Source organism: Grammomys surdaster, unplaced genomic scaffold (assembly GCF_004785775.1).
Source record: "Grammomys surdaster isolate TR1022 unplaced genomic scaffold, NIH_TR_1.0 125846, whole genome shotgun sequence".
Taxonomy (NCBI): domain Eukaryota; kingdom Metazoa; phylum Chordata; class Mammalia; order Rodentia; family Muridae; genus Grammomys; species Grammomys surdaster.
The window spans coordinates 2382211-2401545 of record NW_021620672.1 but is presented as its reverse complement, the minus strand read 5'-3'; the positions used below and the strand labels follow the sequence as shown (position 1 = coordinate 2401545).

The 19335-nt window shown below is 39.2% G+C and overlaps 1 protein-coding gene across 3 annotated transcripts in view; it reads right to left on the bottom strand.

The window, feature by feature from the left end:
* The window catches only part of Dis3l2 (DIS3 like 3'-5' exoribonuclease 2), a 314214-nt gene that overhangs the window by 261219 nt on the left and 33660 nt on the right, over positions 1-19335 (bottom strand). For all 3 annotated transcript variants that reach the window (XM_028789560.1, XM_028789559.1, XM_028789558.1), the window contains exons 2-4: positions 13942-14089; positions 13255-13412; positions 5384-5437 (exon numbers count right to left, since the gene is read on the bottom strand). In XM_028789560.1, coding sequence (XP_028645393.1) covers positions 5384-5437; positions 13255-13412; positions 13942-13993 — 264 coding nt within the window. In that variant the 5' untranslated portion in view covers positions 13994-14089. The remainder of the gene's footprint in view (positions 1-5383; positions 5438-13254; positions 13413-13941; positions 14090-19335) is intronic.

Here is a 19335-nt window from a genome sequence, read left to right as displayed (position 1 = left end):
CACACACACACAAACCTAAGAATAGACTAGCAGAGGCTAAAATTGCCAAATACTTAAAGAGAGCTACTAAAGGTAGACAAAAACAAAAAAAAAGCATATAAAAAAAAAACTAAGACTGTAGACTGGTTACTAAAATGAAAATGATGATATTCTTATGTTATCCTTTTTAGCTTTAGAGTAGAAAAAGGAAAACCTCCAAGGAAAACAGAGATGAAAGGAACAAGAACGTAGAATTAATTTAACAGACACATATGTAAACATATACTCTTATATGTAATTTTAAGTAAACATAAAAAAATATGATTCCATAAGGAATCACATTTAAAACCTCAGTGCCAGAAAACAGGAAACCTCCTTTCAAGTTATTGGTCAAAAGAGTCCAAAAGACTCTTAAAATAAAATATGCTATTGCTGTTGCCCTAAATTGCCTCCCAGAAACTGAAGGCCAATCCCTATTGCTGAAGATATCACATACTTCAGATACAGGACGACGTAATGACTGGCGGGAGAGAGAGAATCAGCCTTCCCTCTGATGAACATCTTAATTGGTTACTCAACAATCTGAACACATGCACAACATCAAATTGACTGAGCATGTTATATTTACGCATTTATATGTACAAACATATGAGTATATACATACATATATATACATATAAGCATATAAGGTTATTCATTTAAAGAATAGTGAGGAGACTCGGGAGGATGAGAGAGAAAGGAAGTAATTTAAATATAGTACTCCTATATGAAATTTTAAATGAAAATAAGTTAAGATTCATAAAGCATCTTCAAACTTCCCATCTTCTGACTTCAGAGCATGGTAAGCTCTACACCATGAACATGAAGCATTGACGCTTTAGGCATCCTCAGTCTCACCGCCATAAAGGCCGCATAGTAAGTGGTGTGGTACCCAGCAAACTCACCAGGAATCTACTTCAAAAGCTAATGGGTACCAGAGCTTTCTTGATAAAAATCACTTAAACCCAAGAAATAGCTAAGGAAAAACAAGCTTTTGAGGATCAGAGGCCAAGACAAAAATGTCTCATCAACAAACATGTGCTCGTCTTTAGTCTTCCAAGTCACTGTATTCCTTTTCAGAGAATAAAAGAGAAGTTAAATGTTGGCTTTCCTTACAGGAGCTGATAGTAAAAGTGTCTGGAAAGTCACTGCTTTTGTAATACAGACTCTCTATACTGTTAATATTTAACATTCAAATAACTTGAGTACTATAAAACTCTAGTTAGTTAAAACTGGCATTCCAAAATCGCCAACCCCACCTCAAAAAAAAAAAAAAAAAGAAAAAAGAAGGAAGATCCACTTAGCATGTTTTATATTTCCCAGTTACAAACAAATTTGAAATATTTTAAAACAGATTTTCTATTCAATTTCCAGTCTAGTGATGACTGGCAGCTGTGGTGTCCACTCTGCCAAATCTGACCCCACCCTCATCCCTAAGGAACAGCTACCATGTTAGCCATAAAGAATTAAGGCAGTTTGACCCTGTGATGAGCTTCACAAGTGTGACCCATCACCACCAACTATTGCCTCTGCAATGTATTTAAAGCACCATGATCTTATGAACCACCCTGCAATGAAGAAAGCTTCTCAGAGGTCATCCTAACCCATTCTCATGTACCAAAACATCAGCAATGCAATGTCTCCTCAACAAGCAGCTGTACTCATCGTTCGGCCGCTCAGAAATTAAAAGATTAGATGACTAGACTGTAACGTTACTGTCTTAAAGAACCAAGAAGAAAGAATGAATAGAATCTAAGACAACCCCTAGCTATTGTATCACTACTCAATTCTTCAATTCACTTATAAACCTATATCTACAGCCAAGTCTGTCACTTTAAAGATACTAAACATAAGCCAGGTGATGGTGGCACCTTTAATCTCTATACTCTGGAGGCAAAGCCAGGCACATCTCTTGAGTTCTGAGAGGCCAGACTAGTCTACAAAGTAAGTTCCAGGACAACCAGGGCTTTGCAGAGAAATCTTGTCTTAAAAAAAAAAAAAAAAAAAAAAAAAGATCCTAAACTTAGGAACTGTTCAATACTATCCCTCTTAACTTGATTGTAAGGCTACAGAATTCAGCTCTTCACTTGGATGCTAGAAGACTCACCTTATCCATTAGAAAAAATAGCAGAAGAAATATCTAAAAATGCGTGAAAGATGAGGAAGGAGAAAGGAAGTGAATGATGAACATCCATAGAAAAATAAGAGTGTGGAAATATCTAACTAAAAAAAGACAATGAAGGAATACAATATAAGAATGTCATAACAGTCAGAGTACCCTCTATTGGTGAGATAATAGGTCCTTTTGGACCAGAAATAAATTCCACAGCTGGATAAAGAGTGCCTCCCTTGACAAGACACAAATTACAGAGCTTCTTAAACCAATATAATCCAGGACAGAAACAACAACAAGCTGTCCATTCCTTTTCTTTAGATCAACTCAAATAAGATAAAAAGATATTGTAATATTATCATTTATCTTACTTTACTTAAAAGTTATTTGTTTTAATTTTCACTTTGAATTTTACTTTTGTCAAAAATTCCAAGATACTAGCAGGTAGACATATGTAACACATCCCATACATTTGGAATCTGCCATTAAAAAAAAAAGTCTACTTACTATCAATAGAAATTATAATAGCTCCAAATCAAATTCCTTCAACACAAAATATTCTTTTATACTTGATGATGAGGACTTAGCCCACTGGCCTAGGTGGATATTTTCACATGGCAAATAACACTCAGTAAACATTTTTAGAGTTAGAATAAACCTAATCTAATCAAATTTCCTTTTTTCTCTCTCCAAAAGCCTTAGAATTTTAAAGTTGTGACAAATAGAGGATATTTTATCAGCTCTTCATATTAGACATGAGAAAAATCTTTCTATTTCCTATGGACAGACCAGAGGTTCTTTTCATATGCTTTCCTGTCTTACAGGTAAGCATTTAAGCCTCAACATCCAACTTCCTAGTCTATCTGTAGGCATTTTGCAATTCACAGAAGTTTGGTCTTGACGTGGACATGAACTATATACTTAGCCAGAAATCCATGCTACTGAATTCTATCAATTCCTTTCTACAATGCCTCTGAAAACTGAAACTGATCAAAAGAGCCCCAAAACAAGAATGCAGTAGTATTCTAATGTCCAAAATTAGACTATATTTACCTACAATTGGGCCTTGATAAGCAGCTTTTACTGCCAGTCCTCCCAGAGGTGAATTTAGTAGTTTCTGGGAGAATGTGACTATTCCATTAGGTTCTAGATAAAAGAACATACATATATAGTGTAGAAAAAAACTAATACTATATCCATCCCTAATACTATATACATATACATATACATATACATATACATATACATATACATATACATATACATATATATATACCTAATACTATCTCCATCTGAAATTTTCTAAATAGAACATGACAGGAAAACAGTTTCAGAGAAAAAAACAAATATAAACCTAGGAAACATAGATATGTTTTGCTTTTGCTTCCTATTGTTAACAAATCAGACTGAGGCATATAAACACAATATTTGTAAAGCAAAGAATATGAATTTAATTTGCAGGACCTAACTAGACTCTGCACCCCTCCTCATCTGACAAGGAATTCTAAGTTCCCCTGAAATTGACCCAAGCACTTTGGTGATGCTCTGTACTTCATGTAAGTTAAGGGACGGTATTGCTAAGAAGCATGGATATAGAACTCAGACCTATGAGGTAAGATAGTCATATATGCATATGCTCAAGCCCTGGTTAGATGTAAAGGAACCAAGAGAAGACAAGCAAAAGAGGGAATCAGAATCCTTGCAGCTAGAGTTGCTATGAGGCCCTGGTATGGTACTGAGATCCAAACCTGTATACTCTGCAAGAGTGGCTCAAGCTCTTGACTCCTGAGCTCTCTCTCCAGCCCCTGATTCATAACCCTTTATCTATCTGAAACTGTCCCTTAGTTCTAGGTTTCACATTTGTTAAGTGCTAACTTAACAGGGATTTAACTTCAGGGAACTCAAGACTGCACACTTAGGAAAAATAAAAGCTATAGTAAAATTTTCAAACTGCTACAGGCCCCCTTATCCTTCCAACAAGCAAGGGAAACATCCACATACAGAGTAGATAAGAGGTCTGAACTCTGCTCAGTTCATAGATACCTCACGGAATGAATTTCTTACTCCATTAAGTGAGATTTTCATGCTTAAAAATCACTATTTTTCATACATGAGGACTCCTGACTTAATTAAACTCTTCCAACTGGAATGCTACAAAAAAAAAAAATCCAACCTTTCTATTGTGAGAAACATTGGTTATACAGAGCCTGCTGAGATAGCTAATCTTGATTCTTAGATGACACATACCACCTTCTTGCATGTGACCTTCATTGTATGAACAAACTCTAGAATCTAACATGCATATAAACAAACTCTATACACTCTATTGCATAACAGAACTGTTCCCAAGGCAAAATACCACCTCAAAGTTGTTACTTACTTTACAAGTCAGAATATAGATCTGTTTTGTCCAAGAAAGAAACTATGATTTACAGAAAACTGTGAAAACATCAGATGCCTTTTCCCTAATGTAACAGCAAGCCTTGAACTTGGAAGTAAATATGAGCTCTTGATTTTTGATATCATATCTGCGTCATACTTCTGTAAGCAGACGTTCACCCCTAACGTCTCTTCCACTATAAAGAAAGTAGCTATCTATTACAACATCCTGGAAAAGTTAGGCCAGGAACTCAAGAATATTGCTCTCCCAGCTTTGGCTTCAGGTACAACCTTCTGCACAGACCTGTTGCTAACTACTTATCAGTGCAGGACTACTTTAACCAGAGAGAAACTCTTAAGACAAGTCATGAATGCAAGAAACAGCCTAAAAACAAAAACTAAAGTGCCTTGTCCAAAGGCCGATCACCTGCATGAAAGTGAAGTGAGAAACTGACAGAAAAGCATTACACATTATTTTTGGACAAATGTTCAAATTAGCTCATGCAGTAGAATGAAAGTAGATAGCATATTTGTTTAGGAAAGATTAACTTAAATCAGTGGAAAAACCTATAAATCCTTTTAAGCTATAAACCAAGAGCATCCAATTACATGGGCTGGCGGGTAATCTGCGAAGGTCCAGCTGCTTTCTGCAGCCTCAGAACAAATGTCATCCCTCTTATTTAGCATTTGATTTTAGACTGGCAGAAGGGGTAGTGAACAAATTTTATTTATTTAAATTTGAAACAAATCTTTGCCTATTCTCAATTTTGTTTTACTATTCTGCTTTTTAGTCAAAGTATATGATTTCAAGTTCAGAGCACATCTAAAATATTCAATATGACATTAAGTTTATTATAAAGTTAATAAACTTACCGGAGAAGGAATGAAGGCTTCATGAAACTTCTTTGGATTGATTCTCAATACACCCTTTAAAACAAAACAAAAATCTATGAAAAATCTACCAGCTGGATATTTATGATTTTTCCTATGTATGTTATTCTGTAATAAAAAGTTCTTAAACAATTTGATTCAGAAAACAAGTTAGATGTATGAGAACTGGTTAAGGCTGGTGCAGGAAACACCAGGTTCCAACACTGACAGCTGAGACTGCTGCTCTGCTCTGAAGGGCACAGGCAGGAAGTAGCAGTACTTGGCATAGAGCAGGACATGACAACTACTCATCTTCACGTTGAAGGCTGTCTGGAGAGTATGCCTCCACACTAGCAGCCTATTTTGCTTTCTCAGTTCCATGAACTCTGTACAATGGCATGTTTCTGGGACCATTTTTCAAGCTAGTTTCTAACTGGATACTTAGTCCCAAGGAACTGGATGCACATGTTTTACTCTGGCTCCTTTGCAGAGCCAACTGAGTTAATAATTCAAAATGGTTCCTAACAGCTCTTAACGTAAATGTCAATGCTGACTCCACAGCTAGGCCACCCAGTCTGCCTTCAACTTTATATGACTCCAGCACCAAGTCAGGGTCCACTTCTATTTATGTACAGGGGTGCAGGTGGGGGCCATCCTCAATGGCTGCTCAGTGCTGTGGATCTTTTTCAGGCAGCCATAACCTCCCCCAGAGTCCAGCTGCACTCACAGGCCACAGGAACACGTGCAGGGAAGAAGCTGTTTTCCTTCCAACACAACTCAAAGGATAACTTGAGAAAGTGTTTAAAGAACATTTCCCAATAAGAGGGATGACTCAAAGGCACAGAATTCACAAGATAGGTAAAGGCATAAAATTAAATGGAAAATAATTTCTTTCACAGGTGTTTAAATTAAAATTTTCGATGCCATGATACACATCTTAATATACCAATTAGATTATCACAAATGATCACTCAGTCCCTTAGCCATTTGTATTGATATTTGATATTGATTATGGTCAAACCCGCAAACAGACCACATAGGGTACTGAATAATAGCTAAACTTAGCCCTTGATAAAGAACCTGTGGAATGCTAAGAGGTTACAGCTACAGCACACGTTCAGGCTAGCACAGTCCTAAGGGAAGCACAAAGGCATAGGAAAGGGGCGGGGCAGTAGAGGTGCTGCAGGAGCGGCACCCAGCACTTGCCTGTCCCCATCCTGCCATAACTCTGCTGGGTTACAGAAAGGGGTCAGGAGATATAGCTGACAAAGCTGCCCAGGCTTTCTTGGTTAAGAGTGCTTGAAGCAAATTCACTTTCTAAACCAACTGTTTCTTCCTAAAGGAAAGGGGAAACACTTATAATTTTTTTTCTAAATACTCATACATTCAACAGATACTTCCTGATCCCTAGCTTGATAGGCACTACATATAGTGAGGAGGCTACAACAGGGAGTAACAGACAGTCTTGAGGGGAAATGCTTCAGTAAATTTAAACAGTATTTTTAAGCATTTCATTTTCAGATTCCAGACATCCTTTTCTAAGTTTTTTAATTTTTTTAAATTCCTAGTCTTCTACCATCTCCCTTTTAGTTCAGCAAAGGGTTAGCCTCTTGGCTTGAGTGTGCCTTTAACTGCAGAATACTGACAGAAGCCAAAGCTGGACTCCCAGGAAAGACAGGACATTGTTCAGGTCTGCAACTAGGCTCAACATAAAATATATGAAAAGGACCAGAAAGGTCTTAACTTTTGATACTCTCTCCCAAACCTCCCAACAGATAAAAGTACAGTGGGTAGGGCAGAAGGCTTGCTTCAAATTATCATATGGAAATTTGACCCTAAGACCTAGATGTAAGGAACAGACGCCAGAGAGAACAGAGCACGTGTAGAAACAAGCAACTCCACCTGAGTCCTCAGCAGAGGAGAGCTGTCCCTAGAGCCTGACAGAAGAAGGCAACAGTACAGCCTGTCAAGAAACAGTCTGCCAGCTCACAGACTCCCCCAACAGAAGATCACTCTTACCCAGAGGAGGCCAAGGCCTGAGCTTCTGTCTTTCACTCAATCCCCTGTAGTTCTTCTTTTTCAAAAATTCAAAATTTTTTCCAGGCCTAAAGTTTAGCCAGTGAGGATCCTGTACTTCCCGTCCCATTCTGAATTCTTCTGTGACTTCTTACCAGATCAGAACCTAGCCCTGCCCTAAAGTCACTGCTTCTTTTGGGTGCTACCAAAGACAACATCTCAAGGATGGTGAAGACTATTTCCCAATAATGGATTTAAAATTAGTTTGTTCCTATATTCTTTCTCAAACACCCTTTTGAAGTTCATGTCCTAGCTCTTGCTAGACTTGGTACAGGTGCCTTCTAACTTACTGATTATAGGGTTAATTCACTAATGTTTTGACTCAAGTGTCACTGCCTTCCCTTCCAACTCGATTCCTACACACATGTAGGGACTTTGAATCCATATCAATAACCAAATCACTGAAGCTACCTTTGTCCCCACTCATCCCAGCTACCATGTCCACTGCCTAGACCCTGCCATCACGTCACTTCCAAACACAGAAAGTCCTGCAGCACTCTTTCTAATTGGAGTTTGCTACACTTCCATCCCATATACCATGGGAATTCCAATAATACTTCAGTGTCACTAAGACCTCCATGTCACAGCCCAGAAATTTACCAATGACTGTCCTTCAACTATGATTACCCCCTTCCTTGGGCAGCTAGTGGTTTTTGCCTGCCATTATCTCTTAGCTTCAGAAACTTTGAGCCCTAGGTCCCCAATTACTCCTACCCACAATCAATAAGGCCTACCTCTCAAGTGACCCCCAACTATCTGTCTTCTCCTTGCCTAAACCCAAGGACCAGAATGGCACTGCACAAAAATAAGACACAAATGGTCTAATTAATCTAACTTGGCAAACACAAATACATTTTAGCTGGCTTACAGTATGTTTGAAAAGACTTAAAACTAAGGAATTTCACACATAAAAATATGTTTCCAGATTTTCTTGAAAAATAAACTTAAGATGTACAACTGCAGACAGCTATCTCCACAGGGCAGCAACCACCTCAGTTGAATTACAGATGTGCCTGACAGTAATTAAAAACAATCTCAAACACCACCCATATGTGTAGAATATGAGTTATGCACTTTTAAGGGCTAATGATCTAATTTAAATTAAATTAGCTAATTTAACTTAGCTACTACTGTTTTCTTCTTTTGCTATAGATAAAGTGACTAAGGCATTGAGAAGATAAGGCAAGGGTGTGTCTATGTCCTTAGCAAAAATGGTAAATGCTGTGACCTTCAAAACACCCCTGAAGGCTATAGGAAAGAACTCTGAAAAACATGAGTTTGAAACTATAATTTTTCAACTATGCAAAGATATAAGAACACACTATGAATAATATAAGGGGATTCACAGAACTCAAAAACAAACAAAAAAACAAAAAAAACAAAACCAGAGGTGGCTGCACTATAACCAAGCTTGTCAGTAAGATACAAAGGCAGGCAAGTTCCTGATTTCAAGGTCAGTTAGGAACAGAACAAATTTAGGTACAGGATGAGATCCCATCCAGCTAAGTTTATTGTTTGTGCTTACAAAGACAGGCAGATCTCTGAATTCCTCTACAATGTTAAAAAAGGGTGTATTTGCTGTCTTCTTCTAAGAATCTAAGGGGAAGGTCATGGAATGCGGATTCCTGGGATAATCAAAAGGGCACCAAGAGTAAATGACTGAATTGATTTGTAAATAACACAAGTTGTTAGCTTGTATCCCAAGATTGACTTTGAGTCATTTTTTCCTGCCACTCTCAAACACCCCTTCTCTCAGAAACCCCTCTCTAAGCTGAGGCTGGTCCTTGGCAAAATCGAAGTTTCTAATATAGTCTAAGTCCCTAACGGACTTGGCTATTGCCTAAGTTTTGTTCCATTATGTCTCAAAGGCTGCTTCCTGTTAATCCTCAAAAATATCAAGTCTTCTCCTTGCTGTTCTTCTGCTTGCTCTTTCCCTATAATCTTTTCCAAAGCTGGGAATGGCTGCTCACTTTTGCCCTTCAGATCTCATCTACAGGATGATCTCACAGAGACTTCCCTAACCACAACATGTGCAGTGGTTTCTTCTATCCTCTCTTTCTCTCTGAACAATGATCCAGCCTACAATTGCTTTCATTATTACAGTTATTTTTGCATACCACCCCAGTGACTTTTCTAGTGCTCATTCCCAAATGCTTAACATTCACGAGGCTGTCAAGAAATGTTTCTTCAATTCATTAGCTACCTAATATCTACAGAGTTAATGTTATCCCTTTGTCCCTGATATTGTAACTCTGAATGCCACCTCTCTTTTTAGGCATCCCATCATAATGTCACCTCTACTGTTCTGTTCTTAATATTCACCTAAGCTGACCTCAATCTTTTTTTTCCTTTATGTGTATGAGTGTTCTGCCTGTATTTCTGTGCATGATGTGCATGCAGCGCTTTCAGAAGCCAAAAGAGAGCAGATACTCTGGGACTGCAGTTACAGACTATTGTGAACTGCTATATGTGTGCTAGGAACTGAACCTGGGTCCTCTCTGGAAGAGTAGCCAGTGTTCCTAACCATTGAGCCAAATCTCTAGACCCCTGACCTCAATTTTAACAAAGAGCAAAATTCCTAGAAATGATGAGACCATCATGCCCTCTGTCCTAGAATAGGCTTTTTCAGAGGTCAAAAACAACATCTCACCAATACTCTATTCCAGCAGGAATTCTGACACCATGCCTCCAGCAGCTCTGAGGGCTCATTTTGGACTTCTAGTAGTCAATGCATAATCTGGATTCTGAAAGAGCCAATTCTACCAACTCTTTGCCCATGTCACTTAGTTATCCCCTTAAACTGGACCTCCCTCCAGGCTCTCATCTCACAGCACATCCTGTAACAGCCAACCATAGGGCTCCTATGATATGCACAGAGTAATGCCACTCTGACGTGAGAACTTGGTTATAAAGAAAACTACATGTACTGAATTATAGGTTATTACTATCCATTTACAAATACTACATGTACTGAATTATAGGTTATTGCTGTTCATTTACAAATACAGAAAAGAGGTTTCTTTGGTCACTGTGATCTCCTCTTTCCTATAAAACAATGAAATCTCAAACTTTTGTCAAGACATTGACTAATACTGTATTATTCCACTAATAGTTAAGATACCTAATATCTCTCAATACAAGACTTTTCTCTTTATGAGGAAGAGGGAGGCTATGGCATACTTATATCTGAATACAAAAGTTGACAGACGTTTCTAAGTATATTTGATACGTTTAATTTTCTTCAGTGGCATTAAAATATCACTTGTTGTCTAGCGTTTTACCTTACCCAGACAGCTACACACAGAAAGTTTTTATCCAAAAGCAGATGTACTCTGTTTCTCTGCCTATGAAAATCTTATTTACAATGTTGTATATTCTCATGGTGACCTCATATCTGGAACCCGTTCCTCACTCCATCTGCACAGAACAACTGTTCTCACATGTGGGGGGGTAGAGGGGGAGACAGCCTCTGGCTGTGGAGGCTTATGATGTCATAGGCCAGGAGGAATCACTTACAAACTTCTGGGAATGTGAGCTGTTATATTGATCAGATCTTTTGTTTTTTGTTAATGCCAGCAAAAAGTCACTTCAAATGCAAAAATTAAAAGAAAGCAAAAACTAATACTATTGCAGAATACCACTCCAACCCTATCTCGTAAAGGTGTTCTTCTATAACAAAGCTGGTTTTCTCTCAGAACTCTTCTTCAAAAGGCAGTATCTAGATCTTTACTCAGACAGCAAAAGAAATACTTATTCAGCATAAGCTTAGTAAGCACTGGCCACGCCCCAGGGCTGGACTACCATGTACAGTATGCATGGCCCTGCAGTAAGGAAATGAAAAATCTATTTGGAGACATAAAAGCCAAACAAAGGTAAGAATTTAACATGTAGACAACAAAGCTGACTTCTCGAGGGCAGGAACACCCAACTGAGCTTAGAAAATGTGAGGGTGACATCTAAGTACAGATTGCTCAGGGACTGGCAGGGCAAGCATGACTGCCACACGTTGATGGGAAGAAACAACTCAAGCTCCAGGACAGCAAGAGCAGTTTCATTTTGGGTTGTTGTTGTTGGTGGTGGTGGTGGTGGTGGTGGTTGTTGTTGTTGTTGTTGCTGTTGCTGCTTGCTGCTGCTGGTAGTGGTTGCGGTTTTGATTTTGATCTTATGAGACAAGGTCTCACTATAAAACTTACTATATAAATCAGGCTAGCCTCAAAAATCACCAAAATCTACCTGCTTCTCCCTCCCAAGTACTGGGACTATCAGCACAAGCTACCACACCAACCAAGCACAGATTTTAGAGGAAAAACCTGGAAGTTCAAGATAATCAGAACATAGGACATTCCTGGAAAGGGGTGGCAGGAGACAACAATGAGAAAGGCACATCAAAACCTCACACAGGAACAAGGAGGGCCGAGACACCTGCAGGTAAAGCAAAGTATATGGATGGATGCCAACCATGAGATGCGAGCAAATACAGTTTCTATTCTCTTAGGAGAGACTTGTCAGAGACACCCAGAAAAAATAAAACCAATGGTATTCCTAAATCAAAAGGACCAACTGATTTGTGAAAAATGAGTGATGTGCTCTAGGGTCTACATCAATTATACATACCATGCACTTGGGTAATTATAGAAAGATGATATAACCAGAGAGGCTGCTATCTGTTGTTTGGATGAGTCTTCCACCCAAAACATAACTAAGTCTGAGTTTTCAGAATGAGAGAAGATGGGACTCAGTCAGCATTGCATATATTAACATACTTGTGTTTATACGTGTGTAGAGACATGTGTAGACATGGGTGTAAAGAGGCCAGCAGTCAACACAGATTGTTTTCCTCAATAACTCTCCATCTGGCTTTTCAAGACAGAATCTTTCAGTAAACTCAGAGCCAGGCAGGTAGCTAGCAAGCCCCAGGAAATCTCTCTCTGCTTCCTCACGCCATTCCGCCCAGCCTTTATGTGAGTGCTAGTGATCCAGTTTGGGTTCTCATGCTTGTGTGCTGAGCACTTTACTAAAAGCCCCAGCCCTCACTCAATAATGTTAATTGAGTCAGGTACAGCATGGTAGTATTTCTATCCAAGAATTAGGAAACACTCTTAATTCAAAGAAGGCATGTTCCTGCTTCCTTCTCTTGCCTTGTTACCTAATAGCTGCCTTGGATGTCACACCAGAGCAAACCGAAGCTGCCTTATCCCATACCATTTCACAAGTTCACCCTGCAGCACTATCCTAACATGAAGTATTCCTGGCTCAAAGATGGATGTTCAAAGAACACCTGTTCAGCCACACCAATGAATAGCCTGGGAACAGATTATGCAAATTACAAAGCATTCAATAAATACTGTTTACTGTTTCCTCTACAACTTTACCGTTTTTCCCAGTCATTCAGTATTCATGTGCTTCAAGCACACTGAACAATTCAATGACTGGCATAGTCTAACCCCACTGTCTACTCTGTCCTAACAGCTCATACTGGCTACTTCACTTGGAGAGCTCATTTCCTTATGCTTATGTGCTCAACTGCACCAATCTCCAGCCTGGCTCATATAGCTCTCTCCCAATAGAACATTCCTAGGCAACAGTGACATGGGCTACAAAGGCTCTCTCTTCTCATCTCTCAAAGGTGTGCCTAAGAGAGTCTAGTGGTACTTACCACCTACACATGCTATAGATCTAAGAAGCACAAACCTGGCACCATGTCAGAGCACACAGCACAGAACAGGGAAAAGTTTAATAAACAAGACTGCTCCCGTTCCATATATTCAGGGGTTAAATAGCCTGTAATCTTTAAGCACCTGGATAAGCGTTCCTCTCTTCAAGCCTTCTGAAACATCCTTCTTGGACATGTAGGTTTCAAATATGCTCTTTTTCTTCCCTCGCATGGACTTGTTCTTTGACTTTTTGTCACCTGGCGAAGCACCAACAGCATTCGGGCCAACCACAGAGGACACACCTAGAAACATGAGGCAGCAATCAACCCTCCCTCAGTTACACATCTCTGTTTTTTTAACTGGAGGTGTTATGATGTCACTGTCCTTTGTTGTTGCTCTTGTTGCCTCCAAAGGCCAGCAAGAGAATGAATGAACCTTTCCAGTGATGATTTCAAACAGCCACGAAAAGGAAAGAGCATGTAAGACAGCATAAATGAAGCAGGCGAGGCCTAAGTGACCAATGCAGCATGCATGGAGCAACAGCTGAACAATAGGCCTGGGAAACTATGCCATCTCAGATACAAACCTTTAAAAATAGGAATTATTAAAAGGTTGTCACATTTCTAGAGGAAATAAAATGGCTGTACAACAATCCAACTAAAACCACAAAAGCCTACCTAATTCTAGAATAAATAACATGGGAGAATATTTAACAGTTCATTAAAATAATTAGTCTCCCTCAGCCCAAAGAATTCCCTCCACCTCCACACCCAACCAATTTGTATTTCAAGTCTCCAGTTGCCAAAGCAAGCTTCGTTTTCTTTTCTATACCTTTGGGGGTCCCTGGAGACCGAAGATTCAGCTTGTAGTCAGGATGGTTCATTACTGGTTCCAAGGTGGCCTCGTCTCTTCAGATTCAGGGACCCACTACTATTCAGCTCAGAGTTCTTCCTGCCTTGAGCAGCTCAGTTGTCACGAGCTAAAATAAAAAAGAACTGATGACTAGAGAGCAGTTACCTGTGATTTCCTCTGTCCCCTTAGAAATTTAGTACTGAGACATGGCAAATGCAATGTGGTATTCTCCTGGATAGTTATACAATCTGTGATCCATTTCTATCCAAGGTCTACACACTCACAGATACACTCACTGCATTGTTCCTTTGGAGCACTTCAACTAAAAGTTTCCACTAATGAGGCAATGAAGTAAAAAATAAGAAAGTAGGCAATTCTGTATAGTGTGGAAGACTCTAAAAGCTATAATGGAGTAGGTTTGAAAGTCCAACAATATGTGACCCTACTGCTGGGCCCTGGCCACCACCTGGACAGTAAACACACCACCACAACTTGTACTTCTCATTCCACTGGCCACCAACATGGAGCTAAATCTATACTTACAAACTACCAAATCCTACTAGGCAATTATTTCTCAACAAAATGGATCAAGATGTCATTTTGAACCGTACCTTCTATTCCTCAAATTTCCCTCATACAAGCCTTACCAAATGATCAAAGTTTTCTTTAAACTAAAACTGTTATTAACTCAAAAAAGAGAACAACAAAGATAAAGGTTAACAGGCCACTTGGTGATACACAAAGTGATTGTAAGATAAAAGTTAATCCAAATACAGAGATATCCTCACTGAAATAGAAAAGGGATAGGAAAAGAAGAGGGGAATATGGGCTGCTTGAGGGTTAATGCAGACATGCATTCATTCTCTCATTATTTTAACAAATATGTACAATGCACAATAGCTAGCAAAATGAAAGAGAAAGGGACATTAGATTTAAAAAGTCATATGGTCATAATAATATACATCAGGAAGTGACAGCATCATGGTTTTCAAAGTGTAACTATATATGGGAAGAAAAGAGTTTGTCCAGGTCAGGAAATCTAAGAGAACCTTGGGAAAGTTTTTAAGAAAGAACTAAGACATTAAGAAGTGAGGAAAGCATACTTCTGGCAAAAGGAAACAAAAATCAGGATGCAAACAGAAAAACACAGGCAGATTCTTGCAACATTAATTCCATTTGGCTAGAGTCCTGCCTATATGAAGGAAGGCAGTGGCAAGGAAATTAAAACAAGTTGGAAGGTCTAGAAAACAAGCCGGGTTTTTCAAAAGCACTAGGGAGTTTCTGAAGCATGAATGAGCAGAGAGAACAATAGACCAAAGTTGTTTTAAGAAGAATCTTCTTGGCACAGAAGTCAGAACTGAATGAAATGGAGACTAGCACCTGCACCTTCTGGAAGAACAGATGAGTCAGGAAGGGCTAGGACTGGAGCTATACAAGTGGACACTGACAACAAAGTCCTCTGACATGGTCCTCTACAGCTTGGCTGACTCACCTGGCAACCAGGAAGGCCTAAAACAACCATGGAAACTGGGTAAGTTCCTAGTGATGGGGCTGGGAGTTATGATTGGCCTAATGCTAGAAAAAAACTTCTGTTTGAGGTACTACATGTTTGTGTGGAATAATCCAACAAATACTAGAAAAAGTGAAACGTAATATATAGTGAGACCTCACCTGGCTATTAGATAAAGATGCAAGACAACATGCTCAAGAATGGATAGCAAGGCTCCATCCACTGCAGCAGAGAAGGTAGTAAAATAAGGGATAATCAAGCATCAATATAGGCCATTTGGCCCTGAGCAAGGTCTGAGGAAGCACTCCTGATAAATCAGTTAGGGCAGCATTACAAATGCAAAAGGGGAAGAAGTAGAAAATATAATAGCAACAAAATAAATAAACAACAACAAAAGAAATATATTCAGCTCAGGGGGAGGTCCCAAGGCCTGACACTATTACTAGGCTACGGAGTCCTTACAAAAAGGGACCTATCATGACTGCTCTCCGAAAGACCCAACAAGCAGCTGAAAGAGTCAGATGCAGGTATTTGTACCCAACCAATGGACAGAAGCTGCTGACCCCTGTGGTTGAATTAAGGAAAGGCTGGAAGAAGCTGAGGAGGGTTTCCCTGTAGGAGGACCAGCAGTCTCAATTAACCTGGACCCCTAAGATCTCTCAAACACTGAACCACCAACTAGGCAGCATATACCAGCTGATATAAGGCCTCCAACACATATACAGCAGAGGACTGGCAGGTCTGGGTTCAGTCAGAGAAGATGCACCTAACCTTCAAGATACTGGAGGCCCCAGGGATTTTAGAGGTCTGGTTGGGTGGGGGTTGGGGTAGGGGTGGGGATATCCTCGTGGAGACAGAGGGGTGGGGAGGAGGTATGGGATGTGGAACAGTTGGAGGGTGGACAGGGACAGGGGAATAAAATCTGAAGTGTAAATAAATAAATAAATAATAAAAGGCAAAAAAAAGACATAGAAAAAGAGCTAATAAATAAGAAAACAAGGAAAGTTTCCAAAGAAAAATTCATGATCAGAACTGGTTCCCAATAGTGAGTCTGAGCACAACAGCAGCCTGGAGTGGAGTGAGAGGCTGCAGCAAACTGTTAATCAGTGTGGGCTCTGGTGTGGTTTGAATGTGAACGGCCCCCCACAGGCTCATATATTTGAATGCTTGGTCACCAGGGAGTAGAACTCTTTGATAGGATTAGAAGGATGAAGAAGTGTGGGCTCACTGGAAAAAGTGTGCAACTGGAGGTGGGCTTTGAGATTTCAAAAGCCCATACCAGGCCCAGGCCCAGGCTCAGTCTCTCTCTCAGTCTCTCTTAGTCTCTCTCAGTCTCTCTCAGTCTCTCTCTCTCTCTCTCTCTCTCTCTCTCTCTCTCTCTCTCTCTCTTTCTCTGCCTACTGATCAAGATGTAGCTCCAGCACCTGCCTGTAGGCATGGCCACCATGCTTCCTACCATGATTTTACTGACTTAAGCCACTGAAATTATAAGCAAGCCCCCATTTAAATGCTTTCTATTACAAGAGTTGCCATGGTCATGGTGTCTCCATACAGTGATAGAACATAAGACAGGTTCCTATATATCAATCGTGATGCAGTGAGGAATTCAAAATTAAACAGAGGTACTACCAGTTAAAGTGCATGAAATACAGAGACCCAATTCAAGTATCAACAGCATCTGTACTTTTTCTTGCTGCAGAAACTGGAGTCCTGTAATTTCTATCTCAGAAAAACAAAAATGTTTTGTTAGGTTCATCATTGCACCCCAGTGACTCCCATAGTGCCTATAAAGTGGGCCTGAGAAGCCCCATTTCTTACATAACCAGTTAAGTGAGTCTCAGTGAACAAACAGCAAAACAGCAAGTGGAGCAGGGTCATTCAGGGAAGCCACATTTTTTAAAGGTCATTAGGCAACAAAATTGGCAAGAATAAGCCAGACAACTAGAGTCAAAAACTCACCTATGAGTACCAAAGCACTAGAAAGCAGCAAGGAAAATCTGAGCATACATGTTGCTAAGGAAAAGATGACTAAACAGATGACTTTGCCTTCCTTGTCACATTGTTGTAACAGCTCATGAACCCTGGAGAAACCCGAGATACTACCCTGACAAACTAAAGGAACAGGACAATTCCCAGATGAGAAACAATGACTCACTGCCCAATACCTAGAAGGGGCCCTCACCATAGACGTTGCAGTCTAAGAGCTGGGCTAGGGCTAGGAGGAACAGGCAGTAACAGCCAACATGGCACATAGTATCAAAAGGCAGGCATGGCAAGGAATAGGGGAAAGACACTACTACACTTGATAAAGTAAATCTGAAGACAGCTCATGAGCACATGAAGTGATATTTTGAGACCCTCTAGCCTCTAAACCTAGCACAATGCACAAAGCACAACAGAGGCTCAAACCCCTGAATTAAATGCAGCCTATTGGAACAGTAGGCAAGTTACAACAGATACACACCGGTAGGAAGTACGGGAGGTGAGAGAGAGCCAAGGACAAAACAGGTTACCTAGGGCCAAAGCCTGAAAGTAAGACCCTCTCTCAAGTTCTCTTGGATTGTGGAGTGGTTTAGGAATAGATAGATATTCCATCCGTTACTTAGGAGAGGGTCCATTTTATTCCCTCAGAGTGACCACAGAACAGAAATAAAACAGAGGCATCCCTACAAACTTTGTGGAAATTAAAAGGATTATTAAAAATATAATAAATAACTAGGTATTAATTAGAAAACTTACATGAAGTAGAAATTACTGAAACTGAGTCAAGAAGAAATAGTAAATCTAGGTATATAAAAAAGAAACTGTGTTGATAATTTAAAATCTTCTACTTAAAAAAAAAAAGGAAAAAATGGCTTCATTGGCTTTCATTCTATCAAATACTGAAAGAAAAAAGTACCGATCTTTTGAACATTAAGAAATAATTTTGGCAGAGGAACGGAGGCAGAAGAAGGAAACTTAAGCTGTACAACAAGAAGCTTAATTATTTCAAAGAAAATGGTTCTTTGATTTTAATGTTAACCTTTTTTAAAATACAATACTGATAGTTAGAAAACTACTGTACTCTTTTGTTTTAGTGGAAAATAATAGACGTCTGTTCATGTGTTTAAGTGTTTTAGCAAAAAGTACACATACGGTTAAGTTAATGAAAACGTTTTCTTTCATCAGAGTGACAAAAGACAAAAGTACTTCCTGGAGATGGACTGTTGTAAGCTATGAAAAACAGCTTGCACCACTAAGAGAAAGATAACATAGAACCATTCAGAAAAATGAAATTTAGTAGTTTGAGGCTTCAAAGAAATGTCAACTTTTAATTCCATTCAATAAAGAACAAAACCAATTGTATTTTTTATTACTTTTCATCTGAAACATTCCACATTTTAATCTGAGCCTTGCAGGGTTTTCATTTGACTTTGGAAGCTGTTTCGGTTGCATTGCATTTTTAGAGAACTTCATTCATGTGAGATTGGCCATTCAAATGCAGGTGCAGTTTTCTTTTAATGTCATGCTGTTTAGATAATAAGAAATATTAAGTAATTGGCTTTAGATTTGTAATTTCTTCCTCCGAGTTCCTGCTAGGTTTTGTATTCTAGTAGTCAAAATGTTATTTCAGTGAAATGTAAAAATATTCTCATTCTCTTTGACCAGTATTAATTTCTTGAGAACCTATTGCGTGTCACTTGAATCCTGTAGTTGTCATACATCTCTGGTATAAGCAACATTTGGTTTTTGAAGTGTGTAAACCATCTATATTTTCAAGATGTAATTTTACATTTCTGCATTTTAAAAAGTTTGGCCATAATTCTAGACGCACACTTCTAATTCATGTACCTGCACATGTGACCTTTGTGAGCAGAATTTGC